A 17,883-nucleotide genomic window follows, 5' to 3' on the forward strand; every position below is an offset into this window, starting at 1 on the left:
GTTCATAGCAGCATTGTTTGTAATAGCCAGAACCTGGAAACAACCTAGATGCCCTTCAATGGAAGAATGGATGAAGAAAGTATGGAATATATACATATTAGAGCACCTCTCAGCAGTAAAAAACAATGACTTCTTGAATTTTGCATGCAAATGAATGGAAATAGAAAACACTATCCTGAGTGAGGTAAGCCAGACCGAAAAAGAGGAACATGAGATGTACTCACTCATATTTGGTTTCTAGCCATAAATAAAGGACATTGAGCCTATAATTCGTGATCCTAGAGAAGCTAAATAAGAAGGGGACTTTTATATACTCACTGAGACTGCATGGGAGAAGACTAATCTTTCCTGTACAAGTGGTTGTCAGTTGGATAGCTCCTTGGTTAGGAATGACTACTTATATACATATATTTTTTTTCATTTCAGACCTTATATAAATGATACCATATATACTATTCTTCTGTTCCTGTCATCTTCAATGTGTTATGATTTTGGTGTGTACCAGGAATCTTTTCATATTGATAGCTAAAAAAGTATCCCATACTATAAATATATCTCAATTAAAAAAAAATCTATTCTTCCATTTGTAGCTTTAAGACAATTTTCCAATTGGAGATATTGTGAATAAACCAATTGTCATCTTTTAAAATAATATTTTAGTTATTCTTTGAGACTCTCAAACACATATACAACATACTTCGATTTTTATCTATTCCCCTCTTTCCCATTTGAATTCCCTGAAATTTCTGCTCCTAACATCCTGTCCTTATCTGTTTTTAAAATGTCCCTGAGTTCAGTTACCGTACACACATAGGTGTGGGACTGTCCACTGGAGCAGCGGCCACACCCCTAAACATGAATAATACTCCCGCCCCTAGCAGCCATCAACTGTCAGTAGTTCCTCAGAGGATGGGGTCTTGGGAGCCCCTCCCCAGGCATGCTCGTTCGATTGGTTTGATGCCATGCAGGTCATGTGCAGGTAGACAGAACTGCTGTGCATTCTCGAGGCCCCAGCCATGTCCCGACCTGTCACACATGTCACACAGCAGGGATCCTCAAGCCTTCCTTTTCCTACCTTCTTTCCAACCCTTCTTCCACAATGTCCCTTGAACCTTCTGGGCAAGACTGGGCTGAGACAGAAGTCTTATTTAGTGTTGAGCACTTGGTCATTTATTCTCAGCATGATGAACACAAACGAATCTCTGCATTAACTGCTGCCCATCACAAAAGGAAGTTTTTCTGACGAAGCTTGAGAGTTGAATAGATCTGTCAGAATAAACATGAAATAATTAGAAGGCAGTTTGGCATGACCATTTAGCAAAAATAATAATAGCTTCCCCACTAATCCTATTCATAGAAAATCTTATTGTATTTATGTGGCTTTCTTTTGGAAAAAAAAAGTTGGATCATATTGGGGAAGTGTGATTCATGTTTCACACACACACACACACACAAACACACAAACACACACACACACAAACACACACACACACACACACACACACACTTCTCCAAAGTAGTTTTGCTAAGTGCTCTTCTCACTAGCAGTGTGTAAAGGTCCATCAACACATGCCAACATTTAGTGTTGCTGCTCATTTTAATTTTGTCACTCTGGTTTGAGCTGGTAAAGACCTAGTATATTGTTACAGTGTTGCTTTGCATTTTCCTCCTGACCAACCCTCTAGTCATCCCAGTGTCTTGCTTTCTTTCCTTTCCTTTCTTTTCCTTTCCTTTCCTTTCCTTTCCTTTCCTTTCCTTTCCTTTCCTTTCCTTTCCTTTCCTTTCCTTTTCCTTTCTTTCCTTTTTTGTACATTGCCTTTCAGATTGTTAATGGCGGGATAATCTAGTCAATTGACAATGTTTTAAAGCCCTTGTTCTCGTTTCAAAGGAAAAGTATGGACACTTAGTGTTTTATGTAAGATACAAAGACAGAGAGGCAATCGTTTTGTAATAGATACTATACATAGAAGGACCCAGTAATTGCCTTTAAGGCATCAGTTAGCATAAAATTAGAAGGGAAAGAGGGGTCAAGAGACATTAACATGCTGAAAAACGTACTGAACATTTGTCAGCTCGGAGAAACACTGTAAAGGCCTGCTTGCAGAAAGTCCGACTCTAGTGTCGTGCTGTGGAGGGTCTGTCAAGGCCGAGGGTGGCAGGCTGTCATTCCATTTCAGCGGTCCTGTTGTGAACTGATGGAGCCCTTAACTACAGAGAGCGATGTGGGACTAGAGAGGCCAAAACAGTTTAGGAACTACTGAAACTTTTCAAAAGGATTCAGTGACACCAGTCATTGACAGTGGAAATGAGTCAACAATGCTAAGACTTCCAGGCAGTTGGTTTCAAAATGTATCTGTGATGTTTTTGAAAAGCTGGTTATGGGGGAGAGAAAGGTTTAGAGTACAGCAGTTAACCCACTGAATTTTGTGTGTGATAATCTAAATTTTGGTTTCCTTTAGGTGATCAACAGTTTTATATCCTATCCGGTAGATAGTTTACAACTGAGGGTTGGAATTTAAGAGAAAGTAAACTACATAACTGCTCTCTAGTTGTGTGTGTATGTGTGTGTGTATTCATACATGTGTACACCCCCGCACACACACACACAGATAAGAGAAATGACACCAGAAAAGAGACACAGCTTGAGTGTGAATGTTACAACAGATGGGGAACAGAATGTGAAGAAGAATGGCCACCCTGCCTGCCCTGTGGTCACTGAGAGAATGACCACCATTACTGAACTAGGAGAGAAGGGCTGCTTCCAACTTCCCTGTATAGGGTCAGGTTTCTGACTCATGTAAATGTGGAAACAAGAACCTAACCATGGGCTAGACGGAGTCATGAAGGAGCTACTGAGGGTGGTGATTTCCAGGGGGCAGGAAGTGAAGCTGTTTTGGAGCCAAGGGAAGTTTAGAGTAGGGTCCTTTCTCGGCACCTAGTTTTTTTTTCTTTTTTTATGGGTAATGTCTTTATTTTTCTTTACCATTTTCTTTCTTACTTATCTATTTTTTCTTTTCTTATTTTATATTTATTTATTTATTTATTTATTAAAGATTTCTGCCTCCTCCCCGCCACCGTCTCCCATTTCCCTCCTCCTCCCTTGATTGTGGGAGCCTAGGCAGTTTGGATGTTCACCTTACTAGACCTGGATGGAGGTGCGTGGTCCTTGGACTTCCCACAGGGCAGGGAACCCTGATTGCTCTCCGGGCACCTAGCTTTTATGTGGGTCTAGAAATCTAAACTCAGGTCCCCATGCTTGTGTGGTAAGCCCTTTACTGACTAAGCTATCGCTCAGTCCCTAGGTAAATACGCCTTATGAATGTGTCTGCATTTCTTACTGACCTTTGACCTCTGTGGACCACACAGGTGGTTATCATGACAGTGGGTGATGGGTATGGTGTTTCGTGGTTCTGTAGTTTAAATGGATTCGTTCATCTCTGGATTAAGATTTCATTCTTCCTTTTAAAGGACTGACTTGCTCTCCAGGACTAGTTATCCCAAGGTGCTAAGACATATCCTCAAAAAATTGTTAATCTAGGTATCTGATATCAGAACCTAGCCCACCGGGAACTCGGGATCTCAGATGCAAGCTTCTTCCCCACTGGATTTACAGACTATAATAGCAATATGATTAGCACATTTTCCCTGTGATTGAGTTGGCAAGCGCCATGGATTTATAAATAGAATTTATTGTGGAAGCCACTCTGCTGCTGGGGTAAGTGGTTCTCACAATCTGATCATAGAGAATGCTCTCTGAAAAGAAGCCATTATATGCCTCCTGTGCTGTGGCCATCCGAGGACAAAGGAGACAACAAGGGACTTTTGTTTTCCATATATTTTACCCCGTATGTCATTGTGATCAGCCATCTTGGCATCTGGGAAATTAATATTTTACCACTCTTCCACTTTCAGTGACATGGGTCGAGCAGGTTAAACATAAATGGCCATATCAAGCCCTGCACCATGTTGCTATCTCGAGGCGGTTTGATAGCGAGCTACTGGAGTGTGCCCAGACTTCTGCTGGTGTCTCCCCGAGAGAGCAATAGACCCACGAAATATGAAGGCCACTTAGAGTTTGGCAGCAATCTGTGTTTTAGTCTGATCCTCCTAATCAAATTCTGATTTCCCACATGAGAATGAGACTCACGGTGGCTTCCAAGGTGACCGCTGTGCTGAAGGTCATTTATGTAATGGAAGGTAGGGTTGTCGCTATCCCCAACAAAGCATTACTCGTTTCTAAAGGACGGAGTTGCACGTTGTAGCTAGGGGGAAAACGGTTTTGAAGCAATCAGTGTCAATGAGGTTCTGTGCTTGGCAATCCAGGCAAAACTTTTATATAGGGGGGAAAGCTTTAATCTCAATCAGAGGAGTAGTCAATGTGTCTTCCACTGCCAGCAGCCATTTCCAAGGCTAGCTGAGTTGTCTGCCCTGTCCACCCTGTCCACCAGAAGAATGCATGAGGCTGTAGAGCTGGCATGCCCAGAGCTGTCCTTACACCACATCTCTTTCTTCTCCACAGTCTAACTCCACAGTGAGAGCCTATCCAACGAGCAAGTCACGAGTGACCATGAGCCCTGGCTTCAGCTCCCAATGGAGCAGCAGCCAACCTGCCTGGAACACATACTCCTTCCCAAGAGCGAGCTTACACTACCAGTCTCATGCCAGCTACACCTACTGCACTGGGCACCCTGCGGTAAGTACCCCACTTCTCTGTATTTGGATGCTCCGCGCAGTTATATTTTAAGTTGGTCTTTCTGTGAGATGGGCTGTTTTCCTACAGATATACTGCTCTTGAGTAGAATAAGTGGGTGATGGGAATGTCTTAAAGCAGTTAGAGGGTAAATGTTTGAATGACCTCTGGTGACAGCTGATATTTTATTCAGAGTTGCTCCTAGGTGGTACAGATTACCACGGTTTTCAGATTGGTGCGCCGGGGAGACTGAGTGTGTGGCTATTTCTGGTTTGATTCTTCTGGCTTCCTCTTGGCTGTTGATTAAGAATCTAGTTGGTCACTGTTGTGCTAGGGGAAAAGAGTCTTTAAATTAGAGAAAAGTTAGAGGATCCGGGACACTCGCACTTTCCTCCCTGGTCTATTTGATATATTTGTAGAAATGTAAACAGACAGAAATATTTTGCAGCTACCACTACATAGAGCTCTAGTTGTTGGTATAAGTGACTTAAAGGGCAGGGAAAATAAACCCTAGTCATGGAAAAGAAAACTCATGGAATCTGAGAACCTTCTAGAATAAGGAGCCTGTTTTTGCTGCCGTGTCTTTCATGTGATTTAATTGAACCATGGTAAGGTTTCTGTGTTATTGCAAACTGCATTGTGTGTCCTTGAAAAAGCCTGTGGTGGCTGTTCGCTGGGGGGCTGGTCTCTGGCGACCGCAATAGGGCTGAACACAGTTCTGGGTAGGGTTCATAAGGCATCCTCTGGCTGGTCAGCCCAGGTATATGTGGGATCTGCAGCCGTTTAAAGGTTGATTGGAGATTCCCATTCCTTACCACCCGGTCACCACTTCATGAACTTATAAAGTATGTAGAGCTTCTAAATTGAAGCAATGTGTGGTAAGGACACACGAGAGACATCTCAGGTGATTTGTTCAAGCTGAGAATTAGTATGAATGAAGGCATTGTGGAAATAACTGTCATTTAAGTTGCAGGGAGCTCTTGACTCGGGAGTAGACTTCTGGTGTCTGGTTAACATGTGAAAGGCTCTATGCAGGAGAGATAGATGGCAGCTCTGTTAATCCAGCGCTCTTACAGCTTACACACAGCCCTGGGCTCAGTTCCCAGCACTGCATACACCAGCCATGCTGGTGCACAGCTGTGATTCAGACACCTGGGATGTGGTGGCAGGTCATCATCCTGAACTATAAGTAGTTATATGAATAAATGAATTATTCAATAAATAAATAAGAATATATGCGTGAGGACAGTTTTAGGCATTTTTAAATAGCTTGTAAGAAGATTGTTAATAACTGTTCTTATTCTTTCATCAAAATCAGCATTATTATTCATTTATAATTATTCACTATTATTATGTTCTTCCTGTCTAAAGAATGCTACTGTTTACACACACACACACACACACACACACACACACACACACACACACAGAGGTAAAAGAAGCAAATGAATAAGAACAGTATTTAACAGTGGTAAATCCAATGCAGAGACTCACTTTAGATTGATGTGTTGGAAAACAAGTGGGCGCTACTTTGAGATTAGGTGGGCAGGTAAGTCATTCTCCTTACTCCAGGTAAGTGACAAGGATGGGTGTCAGTGCTGAGCTCAGGAGAAAGAGAAAGCCAAGCAGGAAAGAGTTCACATGAAGGAGCCTGAAGAGAGGAGAATAGAAGGAAGGTAAGGTCAGAGAGAAAGGGGAAAGCCACATTGGTTAGGGTTACCGTTGCTGCGATGAAACACCATGACCAAAAGCAAGCTGGGGAGAGAAGGGTTTATTTCACTTACACTTCTGTATCATAGAAGTGTCAGGGAAGGAACTTAGGACAGGGACTTGAAGACACGAGCTGATGCAGAGGCCATGGAGGGGAGCTGCTTACTGGTTTGCTCCTCATGGCTTGCCCAGCTTTTTTATAGAACTCAGGACCACCAATCCAGGGCTGGCACCAACCACAATGGGCTGGGCCCTCCCCCATCAATCTAATTAAGAAAATATCCTACAACCGCGTCTCATGGAGGTGTTTGCTCAGTTGAGGTTTCCTCTCTTCAGATGGCGCTAGGTTCTGTCAAGCTGACATAAAACCGGCCAGCACGCACATAAAGCGGTGCTTCGTCAATCTAGACGAGAAGATTATACCTAAGGGTGGTGGAAAACCACTAAAGTGTTTGTGCGGTTGTACACGTATGTGCAATTGCACGTAAGTGGGAATATGTATGGAGGCCAGGATAAACTCAGTTGTCACTCCTCAGGGACCATCTGCCTTGATTTGGGGCAGAGTTTCTCACTGGACCCTGACAAGTTAGCTAGGCTGGCAGGCCAGTGAGGCCCAAGTGTCGGCCTGTCTCCTCCTCGTCAGGGCTGGGGTTACAAGCAAGCCCCACCATCCTCAGGGTTTTCCACGTGTGCTGGGATTGCACTCAGATCCTCGGGATGGCACGGCAGGCGCTTCACGCACTGAGCCTTCTCTGCAGCCCCATTGAAATAGTTTAAGAACCAGTTGCTGTAAATCATTAGAGAGAGCAGTAAGGAATCAGAGCCAAATTAGACCTTTCCCATGCGCATGCCTGTCACTGGGAGACAAGAGGGACTTTTTCCTAGCCCTGGATTCATGTGGCGCTCAAAATAAAAGGAAAATAATAATAAAACCTGCATATATCTTGCATAAGCGTTTGTCTAGTAGCAGGTGTCGTGTTTACTGTGTCTGATTAAGTTTTCCCTTCAGTCATTACTTTTCAGACCAAAATAAGACAAATCATAACTTAATAAAGTATTTCTGTTCGTATTCTTATTGGCCTCAAGGTCATCAGAAGTAGCTGAAATTTATTGCACATTTAATATTTTCCAAGTGCTGAGCCCTCTTACATATATACTCTTTTGCCAAAATAGTTCAAGGAGATTGTTATTATCGTTATCGTCATTATTTTAAAGGTTAGTGCAATTAAATTCAGAAAAGTTAAGTTTCTTGCCCCAAGTTGCACAGCTCCTGGTGGGGCCAGAGATGCAAAGATGTGCTATGTAACTTTCTCCAGCTTTCGTACGTAGGTGATTTCCTGCATTGTCTTTTATCACAGTATCTCAGTGCCTTCGTCTACACTTGAGAATAATGACATGTTTGGATCCCAGCTCTAGCTCTTTCTAATCATTTAATTTCAGTGTGCATGTGACTCCTTAGAGGAACCTTTGTATTTGTAGAATTCATTTTTACATCTGGGGGCAGGGTTGAAAACTAAGTGTTACTCTGTCTTCTGAACTATATGGTAAATTAGGGGTTGTCTAGCCACTTTCTGTTGCCTTAAACCCAGCAACTGCTGCTGCTTTTTGTTAGACCACAGAGAGTAAAGGGAGGCAGGAGGTGGAAGGAAAATAGAAGTAGGAGATTAGAACATTCTGAGAAGAATCATGAGTATTAGATTTCCGAGTTCAAGGACACTCTAAGGATTAGCTTTGATGCTTACTTGACATCCTCCCTTTAATCCAGCATTTAAACTCTCTCAAATTGTCATCCCCTGCTTGATCAGATGACATTAGACTCTTGACTCTGAGATCAGCACTCACGTAACACTCCTGCTGGTTTGCGAAAAGAACTCTCCTGTCTGAAAGGAAGTCAGTGGTTCAGTACCGGGAGACTGCAAGCTGGGTTAGGATGACCCCGCTGGAAGACACCGATGATTTCATAATTTTCACATGGATCCATTTTGCATGCTGAAATACTAAAATATTTGGGGCTGCAGAAACGTGAGAAGAGATCCCATAGTTTCCACGCAGCCTAGGGACCACGGAGGTTTTGTGGTTTCAAGTCACAGGACTGGAATCTTGTCTGTATGGATTCTCAGAGATTTTCTTTAGTCGTGTTATTTAGTTGCCTTTCGTGGGGCCACAGTAACTCTGCCTACCTCATGAAACCCTTGACTTTTTATAGAACTCACCAAGCTGATTAAAATAGCCCCAGGTCTCTAATTCCTGGGGTTTCTGGAGTGCTAGCCCACATAGTGTATGTATGCTTAGCCCTGTGATTCAACAGACTTCCTTTGACCTCTGTTTCCATGCTACAGGGGAATCCTGGTTTCCCAGGAGCATCGAGTTAGTAACATGAAATCGATAGCCTTATTAACATCTCAGGATTTCATAGCCTCAACCTGACCAAATATTTTCTCAGAGCCCTTCTGCATTTGACTGTGGTAATTTCCCATGACTGATGAAATGAACCACCACAGATATGGGGGGGGGACCCAAAATACCATGCATTCTCCAACAGTTCTGAAGGTCAGAAGTTTAGAATGAGTCTCTTGAGCCAAAATCAAGGAGTCAGTGGGGAGGTACTCTTTGAAGAGCCTTCAAGAGGCTGTAGGAAAAGGGTGGTTTGCTTTTCTAATTCTGGTGATACATTCTCTGTGCCAGCTGGCTCGTGGGCTGTCTCTGGTCATTGAGACCAGCAATACAGCATCTTCAAACCTCCATCTCTCCATCTTCCCTTTAAGCTCTGTCTGGTATCTCATCACTCTCCTTTCCAAAAAAGGGTTCTTTGGGAGAAGGGGGGTGAGAGCTCACCCAAATAATCCAGGAGAGTCTCCCCAAACATAGGTTCCTAACCAAGTCAGCTCACAAATTTCTCTTTGTCATAGAAAGGAGGCATTTGTTTCAGGGTCTGAGGATCAGATAACGAACAACTTGGTTTATTGAGCCTGTCATAATACCGATATCCAGTCCCTGAAAGGCTAACTTCTGAAACATGTGTTGAGTTCTGGGGTTTCCTGAAGGTTGTGGGTAATGAAAGAAAATTGCTGGTTAGTTTGAAATGTTCTTGACACAATTTAGGATCACCAGGGAACACAGCCTGGATCAGGGATTTCCTGGGTCAGAGCGGCCTGAGGGGAATTGTCATGGTTGTTAACTGACCCATCCTGAATGTGGGCAACACCATTTCATGGGCTGGACTCTGAGACATTTGAACATAGAAAGCCAGCCAACAGCTCGGGTGCAGCAAGCAAGGAAATCTGGGTACATTTGTTTCTCTGAGCTCTTGATTGGAGGTCATGTCATGTGACTAGTTGCTTTGGGTTGGTTCCCACCTCAGCTTCTAAGGAAGCATCATAATGGGAATGAGAAGCCAAATAAACCCTTACTTCCCTTTGGAGCTTGTGCCCGGGTGTTTTATCACAGCTACAGAAACCAAAGCAGGACACAGAGTTCTTCAGTGATGGATGGACATGGCTACCCCATAGTGTTTCCAAATGATGCAAATTCACAAATAGGAGATGGATTTTTCCCCTGAAACCCAGTTTTCCTTTTTGTAAAATGAGGCAGATGGATGGTAGCTACCTACTTAAGAACCCCTTTAACATCGTCTTTAAAATGTTGCAGAGATGCTGGCTTTCTCACACAGTCATTAAAAGTGAATTATTCGAAATAGCCAGGTTTAGAAGACGTACTTCATATTTCTCCTTCTCTAGTCCTTTGCCACCTCCCAAAAGAAAAGCACATTCTTTGTACATAAATCTTCCTGTGGTCCATCTCCTTGGGGTATAAAATTGCCCCAGGAGAGCAGCAACAAAGGGGATGCCTCGTGTCATGATTTATTAGGCTCTGGGAACCAGTGGGCTTCCTGTCTTCCAGTGCATGTGTGGATCTCAGGGGAGAACAATGGTGTGGTTACAGCCTGGAACATGCATTTTGTCTTTGCAATGATTTAAACCTACAATGAGAGCCAAAAAGTTTAGAGAGGGCACACAATTTGTTCTTTAAGACCCTTCTGGGATATCCAATAGAAGTGGTCATTTTCCCCAAGTTTCTGCTTTCACATCCTGGCTGCCTCCAGCCCTGCCCAGCTGCTCCAGAGACGAAGATTAAACACATCGGCATCTCCTTCCTAGAATACCATATTAAAGACTTAAATTGTTTTCTTCCAGCAAGATCTTCCCCATGACTAAGTATACAGAGCAGGTCCTCACATGGTTGCCATTATTTGAGGGTAGAATAAGATGCTTCATTAGTTAAGTAGGATTGTTTGGTTTCTGGTATTGGAATGTCCAACTAACAGTGGTTTAAAAAATATAATTGCAGAGGCAGATAGATCTCTGTGAGTTCAAGGTCAGCCTGGTCTACAGAGCAAGTGCCAGGATGGGCTCCAAAGTGACACAGAAACCCTGTCTTGAAAAAGACTATGCACACATGCATATATATGTGTGTGTATATACATATACATACATATACATACACACATATGAAAATACTATATATGTATGTGTATATATGCACATATATACATATATGCACACATACACACATATATGTACATATATGATTGCATATTTGCTGTCTTACTAAAAAACTAGGTGTAGGAGTATGGTGTGTGTTGGCATTTGACCAGATGACTGTAATAAGGTCACTCACTCCAGAAGCTTCCACACTTGGTGATACTGCCTGACCAGGAAGTGATATCTGAATATCCTCTTAGACCTTTCTGATCCTTGGGGTTCTGTTCTGTTGAACACAATCCAATATATGGATTGGGAAGGTCATTCAGTTGCCAGTGGTCGTCCCAAGAAGCTTGGTTTCTGCACTCCCCCTCGGGACCCTCCTGTTTCAGATCTGGTCACTGTATTGGGAGGAAGTCCAAGCCACCTGGGGAGACCACCAGGGGGTTCTCTGGGCAGCAGCAGCAGTTCAGCATAGCTTTTGAGGCCTGGATCGTGGGTCCAGAAACTTTCAGCCTAATTCCATTCTTCAGCTGTGATCCCTAGTGTTTGTATCGAGCGATCAAAAGCACAGTGGTATGCTTTGATGTCTTTATGTATCTGCTATACTTTTTTGCTTTGTGAGTGCCAGGAAGTACGCGTGTGCACCCACACGCACGCACCCACACATACTCAGACACAACACGCACACATGCACACACACACACACGCACACGGTGTGGGGGAAGCAAGAGGGAGAACTTATAGTTCTAAAATGCCCTTTTAAAAATCACAGTGACTTAAATTTGATAAAAAGATGAAAACCTCTACACTCCTATTCCATTTCATCTATAAAAGAGTTTAACGACACAATTTGCATATTTATATTATGAATCATTTAACACATTATTTTTTTGCTACTGCTATTGCTAATACTTTCATCTTTTGGTATTTTTGTTTTTTATTTATTTTTTAATTCTGCATTTGTGCATGTTTTCATGTGTGTATGTGTGTGAGAAGAGGGCATTGAATCTCATGCGGCTGGGGTTACAGGTGGCTGTGAGTCACATAGGCCCTGAACGCTGGTCCTCTGAAAGAGCAGTGAACAATCATAACCACTGAGCTTTCTCCAGCCCCAACATTCGTGCCTTCTAACCCTCATACTAAAGAGAAGTGATTCAAACACTGTCCGAACACCAAATTCTGAGTTTGACTGTGTACTTACTTTTACTAGTAAATTTTACAGTTTAAAAAAATCTAATTACCATGTTTTCTTTTCAGCTTAGAAAACTTTTTTCATACAAGAGACTTCTGGTATTGATGACACCCCTCGGTTACAGCTTCTCCCTCAGTTACAGCTTCTTTTCCTCAGTTGCAGCTTCTCCTGGAGTTACAGCTTCTCCCTCAGTTATAACTTTCCTAGAAAGGACTTACTGTCTCTTCATTCATGGAGGTCAGCTTTCCCAGACAGCAGTCTCAATTTTTCCCCAACTTGTGTAGATTCTGTTGAGAAATACACTGTTAACCTTGCTAAAATGCCTGTTTATCACCTGCTTCTTTACTCTGAATCTTAACATATTCTTTTTGTTCCTGACCATTGGTGAGTGTTTGTCTTGGGTAGTTTCATTTAGACTTGAGGAAACCTTGACCTTCTTAAACCTGAATATTCTGTATCTAAATTTAAAATGTTTTCTTCTACTATATTATCAAATAAATGTTCTCTTATATCCTCCTTAAACTTCTATAGCTCAAACCTTTGCTTTTTTTTTTTTAATGTATTTTCCCTGTAATCCCAGAGGCTTCTTCAGTTTATATTCTGCTTTGTTTCTTGGTGTATTGATTCCTTTAACTAACTGTTTATAACAACATAGCTATATTCTATACAAACAAACTCATAAAGAGAAGCATTTTGTTTACCACATAAACCTGGGTGTTTCAGTCCAAGATTAATTGGCTGCATGGCTTTGGGTATCTGATGAGGAAACTAGCCAACAATTGAATTGAGAATTAAAACAAGATCGTGAGTCAGGAAACAAAGAGAGACTCATAGGCTGGTGTCTCCCAGGTATCTTCAAGTCACACTCCTCGTGATACAGGGACCTCCCACTGGTCCCTATCTCTAGAAGTTTGACTGTGTGGTGATAGCACCATGGTGGAGTCCAAGTCACACGCATCTTAGTGGGACTCTAATCCAAATCACAGCAGCCCTCCTCTTGTTCAGAAAATTCATGTCTACCTCACAATACAAAATGCACGCCGTCCACCACCAGATGTCCCAAAATCTTAACTGCTCCAGCATCACTCCAAAGTCAGAAACCCAAGGTCTCCTTCAGGACTCATGGCACTTCTTAACTGTGGGTCCCTTAAAAGTCAAAGAGAGAGTTGCGTACTTCCAAGTTGCAGGAATAGGCTGGGCACAGGTGAATTATTCCTGTCTTATAAGGTAAGAACAGGGGACTGATGATTAATTGACCCAGGGCAATATTGACGCCAACAGACCAAGTATTAAAGCCTCCATCTCCTCACCTGGCATCCAGGTCACACCGTGGTAGAAAGTGGGCTTCTAAGGACTTTGGCGGTCCTGTCTATAAGACTTTGCTATTTGTAGACTTACACAGATGTTCTCTTGGCCATATTTTGCTCGATACCTATAGCTTTTTTTAGCTACCATTGCACACTATTGGCACCTCTACATCTCCTGAATCCTAAATGTGACTTTACTATCAAATTTTCATTCTGTATCATCCACTGAACACTGCTTGCAGGAATTCTGACCACTTCGCATATTGCCTGAACTACATAGACTTTCCTTTGAAATCTTGGTGGAGGCTCCCATGACTCCATATCTAAAATTTATTCTCCATACGTGCCAAGCTATCATCACTGTGAGAGTATTAAGTTTCACATTAGTATGAACTATACCAGAATCTAGACCTCCTTGGATCATGGGCATAACAGCTTTGCAGAGCTTTGCCGCGTGAAATTTGGAAAGGGGATCCTAAGGCAGACCTGGGACTCTTCTGGAATGGCTTTTCCATGGAAACTTGTCGAAAGCACTGTGATCCTAGGGACTTTGCAGATTTCTGAGATGATCTAAATATTTGTATTTATTTGTTTGTTTATTCATTTGGTGTGTTTATGTGTGTGCCTACATGTTTATGTGTCCACAGAGGCCAGAAGAGGGTGTCATATCCCCTGGAACTGGCCTTACAGATGGTTGTGAGCAGTCATGTGGGTGCTGGAAATAGAACCTAGGTCCTCTGGAAGAGCAGCAAATACTCTAAACCCCCCTTAAGACATATTATTGTCTCATTTCAAACCATGTAGCCTCTAACAGCCATATTGTCCTTGAAGCATGCTGATTTTCCAAGTATTTCAGCTCTGCTCCCTTTTCTTTTTGATTGTCCCTGTAAATCTGGCTGAAAGTAGCCATCAACACCCATGCACTGCTTCCATGAAATGTTCTTCACCATGAAAACCAGCCAACCAGCTGCAAACTCATCAGCCCATGAAACAGCAAGGCAAGGACAAAATACACTAAAATTCTTGACATCAAAGTGAAGATGTAAGCGCCTCTGCCATTCCCAACAGGATGGGTTGCCTGCTTGCATCTGAAACCTTACTGGCATCACCTCATTGCCTACTTTCCCATCATCAGCTCCCTCTGCATCTGCCTCCTGCAGATGTGTGTTGGGATCACAGGCATGCACCACCATACCCCAGATCAGAGAGCAATTTTAGGAATCATGTGCTGAAGTCTGATTCCTGCTTATATCACAATATTTAAAGCTAAGCTTGTATCAGCTGCGATATTTAGCCATATGGCTCACTTGTCGATTCCTATTTGTACAGAGCTCAAGGAGAAGCATCAAGTATTCCTATCCTAAGATCTCATCCTCCGTTTGCATAATCCTTCAGGGGCTAAGACTTGCTTTGCAAAAGTGTGTTTGCTTCCAGTCTATGCTTTTGTAGTTATGTGTATTCAAAAAGCCTCCCTAGAGTGGCTGAGTCCTAGCCATGACCTCTCAGCTCCTTTCAACCTTGAGTAAGTCTCTGTCTTCATGCAGAACGCACACATTGAGTTCATGCTATATTCCCGACAGTATACCAAATGAGAGCAAGTATCTTAGTTAGGGTTTCTACTGCTGTGAAGAGATACCATGACCATGACAACCCTTACAAAGTAAAACATTTAATTGGGTCTGGTTTATGGTTTTAGAAGTTTAACCCATTATTGTCATGGGAGGAAGCAAGGCAGCATGCAGGCAGACATGGTACTGGAGAGGTAGCGAGAGTTCTATACCTTGATCCACAGGGAGCAGGAAGTGAACTGTATCCAATATTGGGTGTAACTTGAGCATATGAGACCTCAAAGCCCACCCCCCCTACAGAGTGCCACACTTCTTACAACAAGGTCACACCTACCCCAACAAGGCTGTATCTCCTAATAGTGTCACTCGCTATAGGCTAAGCATTCAAATATATTAGGCTATTCCCTTTCAAACCACCACTGCTTGGATAGAAGAAACAGGAAGGGGAAATACGAGGACCATAATAAGAGTACATATATTCATGTTTCACAGAAGCTGCTGGGGGAAAGTAGGTGGAAACAATGGATACTTTATGGGACCAAGGTCTGAAGTGTGAGTGAGCCTTTGAGACATTAGAACATGGCGAGCTGATTAATGCCCGGGCTGCATGTGGGCACTTCAGAATTGACTTGGGTGGAAACTGTGTCAGAAGCATAGTCAGTGACTATCTCAGAGTCAAGTTCCTCCCTTCTAAAGATGGGAAAGTGTGGACTACTTCATGAGGTCCTTTTGTAAATTCAATGAGATGGCCTAAGGCTGTTCAGCCAGGCTTATGCCTTATAAGTTACCTAGTAGGTAGAAGTTACACTGAAATATCAGGAATTATTTTTAACTCAGGTCATCACAGAAGTTCACAAGCTCCTAGCTGGTACCACTTTGGAGTTTCTTCTCTCTCCTGAGATTGTCTTCCCACAGTTTGACGTCATGGTGTCTCAGTTGCTATGTTTCACTTCCCTTGGTTACCACCCAGCCACAGTTTCCATGGTCTTCCCTCTCAGCTGCCATTCTGTTTCCTCTTGGATATGTAGCCTGGAAGTATATCATTCAGATTGAAACCTTCCAAAAGACTTGGTCACCTCTCTAGCCTCAGGAGTCTGTGCTTCATTGAACTCTGTGCTTTGATATTGTCTGTTGTTCTATTCCAACTCAGATAGCCGGCATTTTGTTTGTTTATTTGGTTGGTTGATCAATTGGCTAGCTGGGCAATTACTTGGTAACTAGCTAGCTAGTTAGTTAAATGGTTGGTCGCTAGTGTTTTAAGGCAGTGTCTAAACTGTAGCCCTGGCTGTCTTTAGCCAAGGATGACTTTAACTCCTGATTCTCCTGCCTCCTCTGTCTCTCAGGTCTTGGGATTATAGGTATGTGACACTCACTCAACTAATTTTAAAAGGAACAATAAGTGCCAGAATTTTTTAAATTGGGCTGAATGGGTAACTGAGCAAGGGAAGGCACTTATCACCTTGTTAACTTAGTTTAATTCCTGGGATCTAAATGGTAAAAAAGGAGAAGTAGATCCATCATGTTGTCTTATGACCTCCACATGCAGACTGTAACATTCATGTTCCTGGGTACACAAACACATGCACATACAAAAAAAACCTTTAAATTGATTAAGCAAACAGTCCATTAAATAGGACAATTTGAAATTATCAACCATATAGAAATGCATTCTTTTCTATGATTTTTAGATGACTGCTTAGAATCTTGTTAAGATTTGTGATGAAATTGAGGGTAAGATTAAATTCTCTTTATAGTGAGGAACCGAACACATGAGACAAATTCAGAGATTTAAGGAAGAGGCAGCAGCACTGGAACAGAAGGCACAGGCTAGAGAAGGCTTCCGCTCATCACTCCTGCTGTGCCAGATGCTGGCACTCTCGTAGATGACTGTTACCAGTTCTCTGTGGCCTGGGAGTGTGGCATTGCAGACACAGTCCTATTCAAATGCACGTTTGAAGGGAACAGTGACTGCTCGTGCATGTGCTCTGATCATCCCCTTTGGAGAAGCATGGTAATTTATAAGCTTAACATGTTGCTGATCAGCTCCCTCCACCCCTTTTAGTAAAGGCACACATTGGTCACACTTATGAAAGGACTTTCGGTGTGGTCTCATGAGACCACGCTTAGCAGCAATCACAGGCTGTGGAGTTGAATGACATCATCATATCAATTCAGTTCTTTGAGGCAACTTTGTGATCCCTCAAAAATGAAGACTAAGGCTTCTCCTCCCTCTTCAACTACAAAACCATCGCAAGTTCTGTTGGGACATTGAAACTTTGCAAATATACGCTAAAATTAAATTGAAAGCCTAAACTTTTTACGCCTTTGGTCAGGAAGGACAGTTGCTTGTCTTTCCAGGTATTTTTGATTATGAAGATATATTCTTTAAAAAATCCATAATTATTTTTAAATGAGATGTATATTCAAACCTTAATTCAGTGGGCGGCCCTTCTTGCTTTATTTTTGGGAAGTGTTTTGAGGAAGACTGGTGAGAAACTACAGCCACTACCGAGCAAACTTGGTATTTGGTAACAGAGACGGTCGGTCGCTCAGAAACTCATGGGCAGGTAGCGCATACAGGATGGACAAAGTGACGGTTTGTGCCCACATGAGGATGGAGCAAGGATGAGGTGTAACAGGCCTCTCATTCAATATGCAACTTAAGGCATAAAAAAATGTTTATTTTGGGGGTCTGGGGAGATGGTTCAATAAATAAAGTGTGTGCTTTGCAAGCCTGAGGCCCTGTGTTCAATCCCTAGGACTTACATCACAAAAAAACAAGTCAGGCTTATAGTTAGTACTAGGGATGTAGCTTGTCCCTAGGGCTCACTGAGATACTTGAAGCCCATTCTGTTTACCCTTCTGGAACTTTCTTTTAATCAACAATACATATAAATAAATACTGTTCCCTTGCTATAAATACAGCATATGC

At 42.5% G+C, this 17,883-nt stretch overlaps 1 protein-coding gene across 5 annotated transcripts in view; it reads left to right on the plus strand.

The window, feature by feature from the left end:
- Positions 1-17,883, plus strand: part of Rbms3 (RNA binding motif single stranded interacting protein 3) — a 1,334,377-nt gene that overhangs the window by 523,151 nt on the left and 793,343 nt on the right. For 3 of the 5 annotated variants that reach the window (XM_075964221.1, XM_075964220.1, XM_075964219.1), the window contains exon 2: positions 4,520-4,693. In XM_075964221.1, the coding sequence (XP_075820336.1) occupies positions 4,520-4,693 (174 nt within the window). Of the gene's footprint in view, positions 1-4,519; positions 4,694-17,883 lie in introns of those variants that run through there. The other 2 variants (XM_075964227.1, XM_075964223.1) reach the window with 2 other exon arrangements.

Source organism: Microtus pennsylvanicus, chromosome 3 (genome assembly GCF_037038515.1).
Source record: "Microtus pennsylvanicus isolate mMicPen1 chromosome 3, mMicPen1.hap1, whole genome shotgun sequence".
Lineage (NCBI taxonomy): Eukaryota > Metazoa > Chordata > Mammalia > Rodentia > Cricetidae > Microtus > Microtus pennsylvanicus.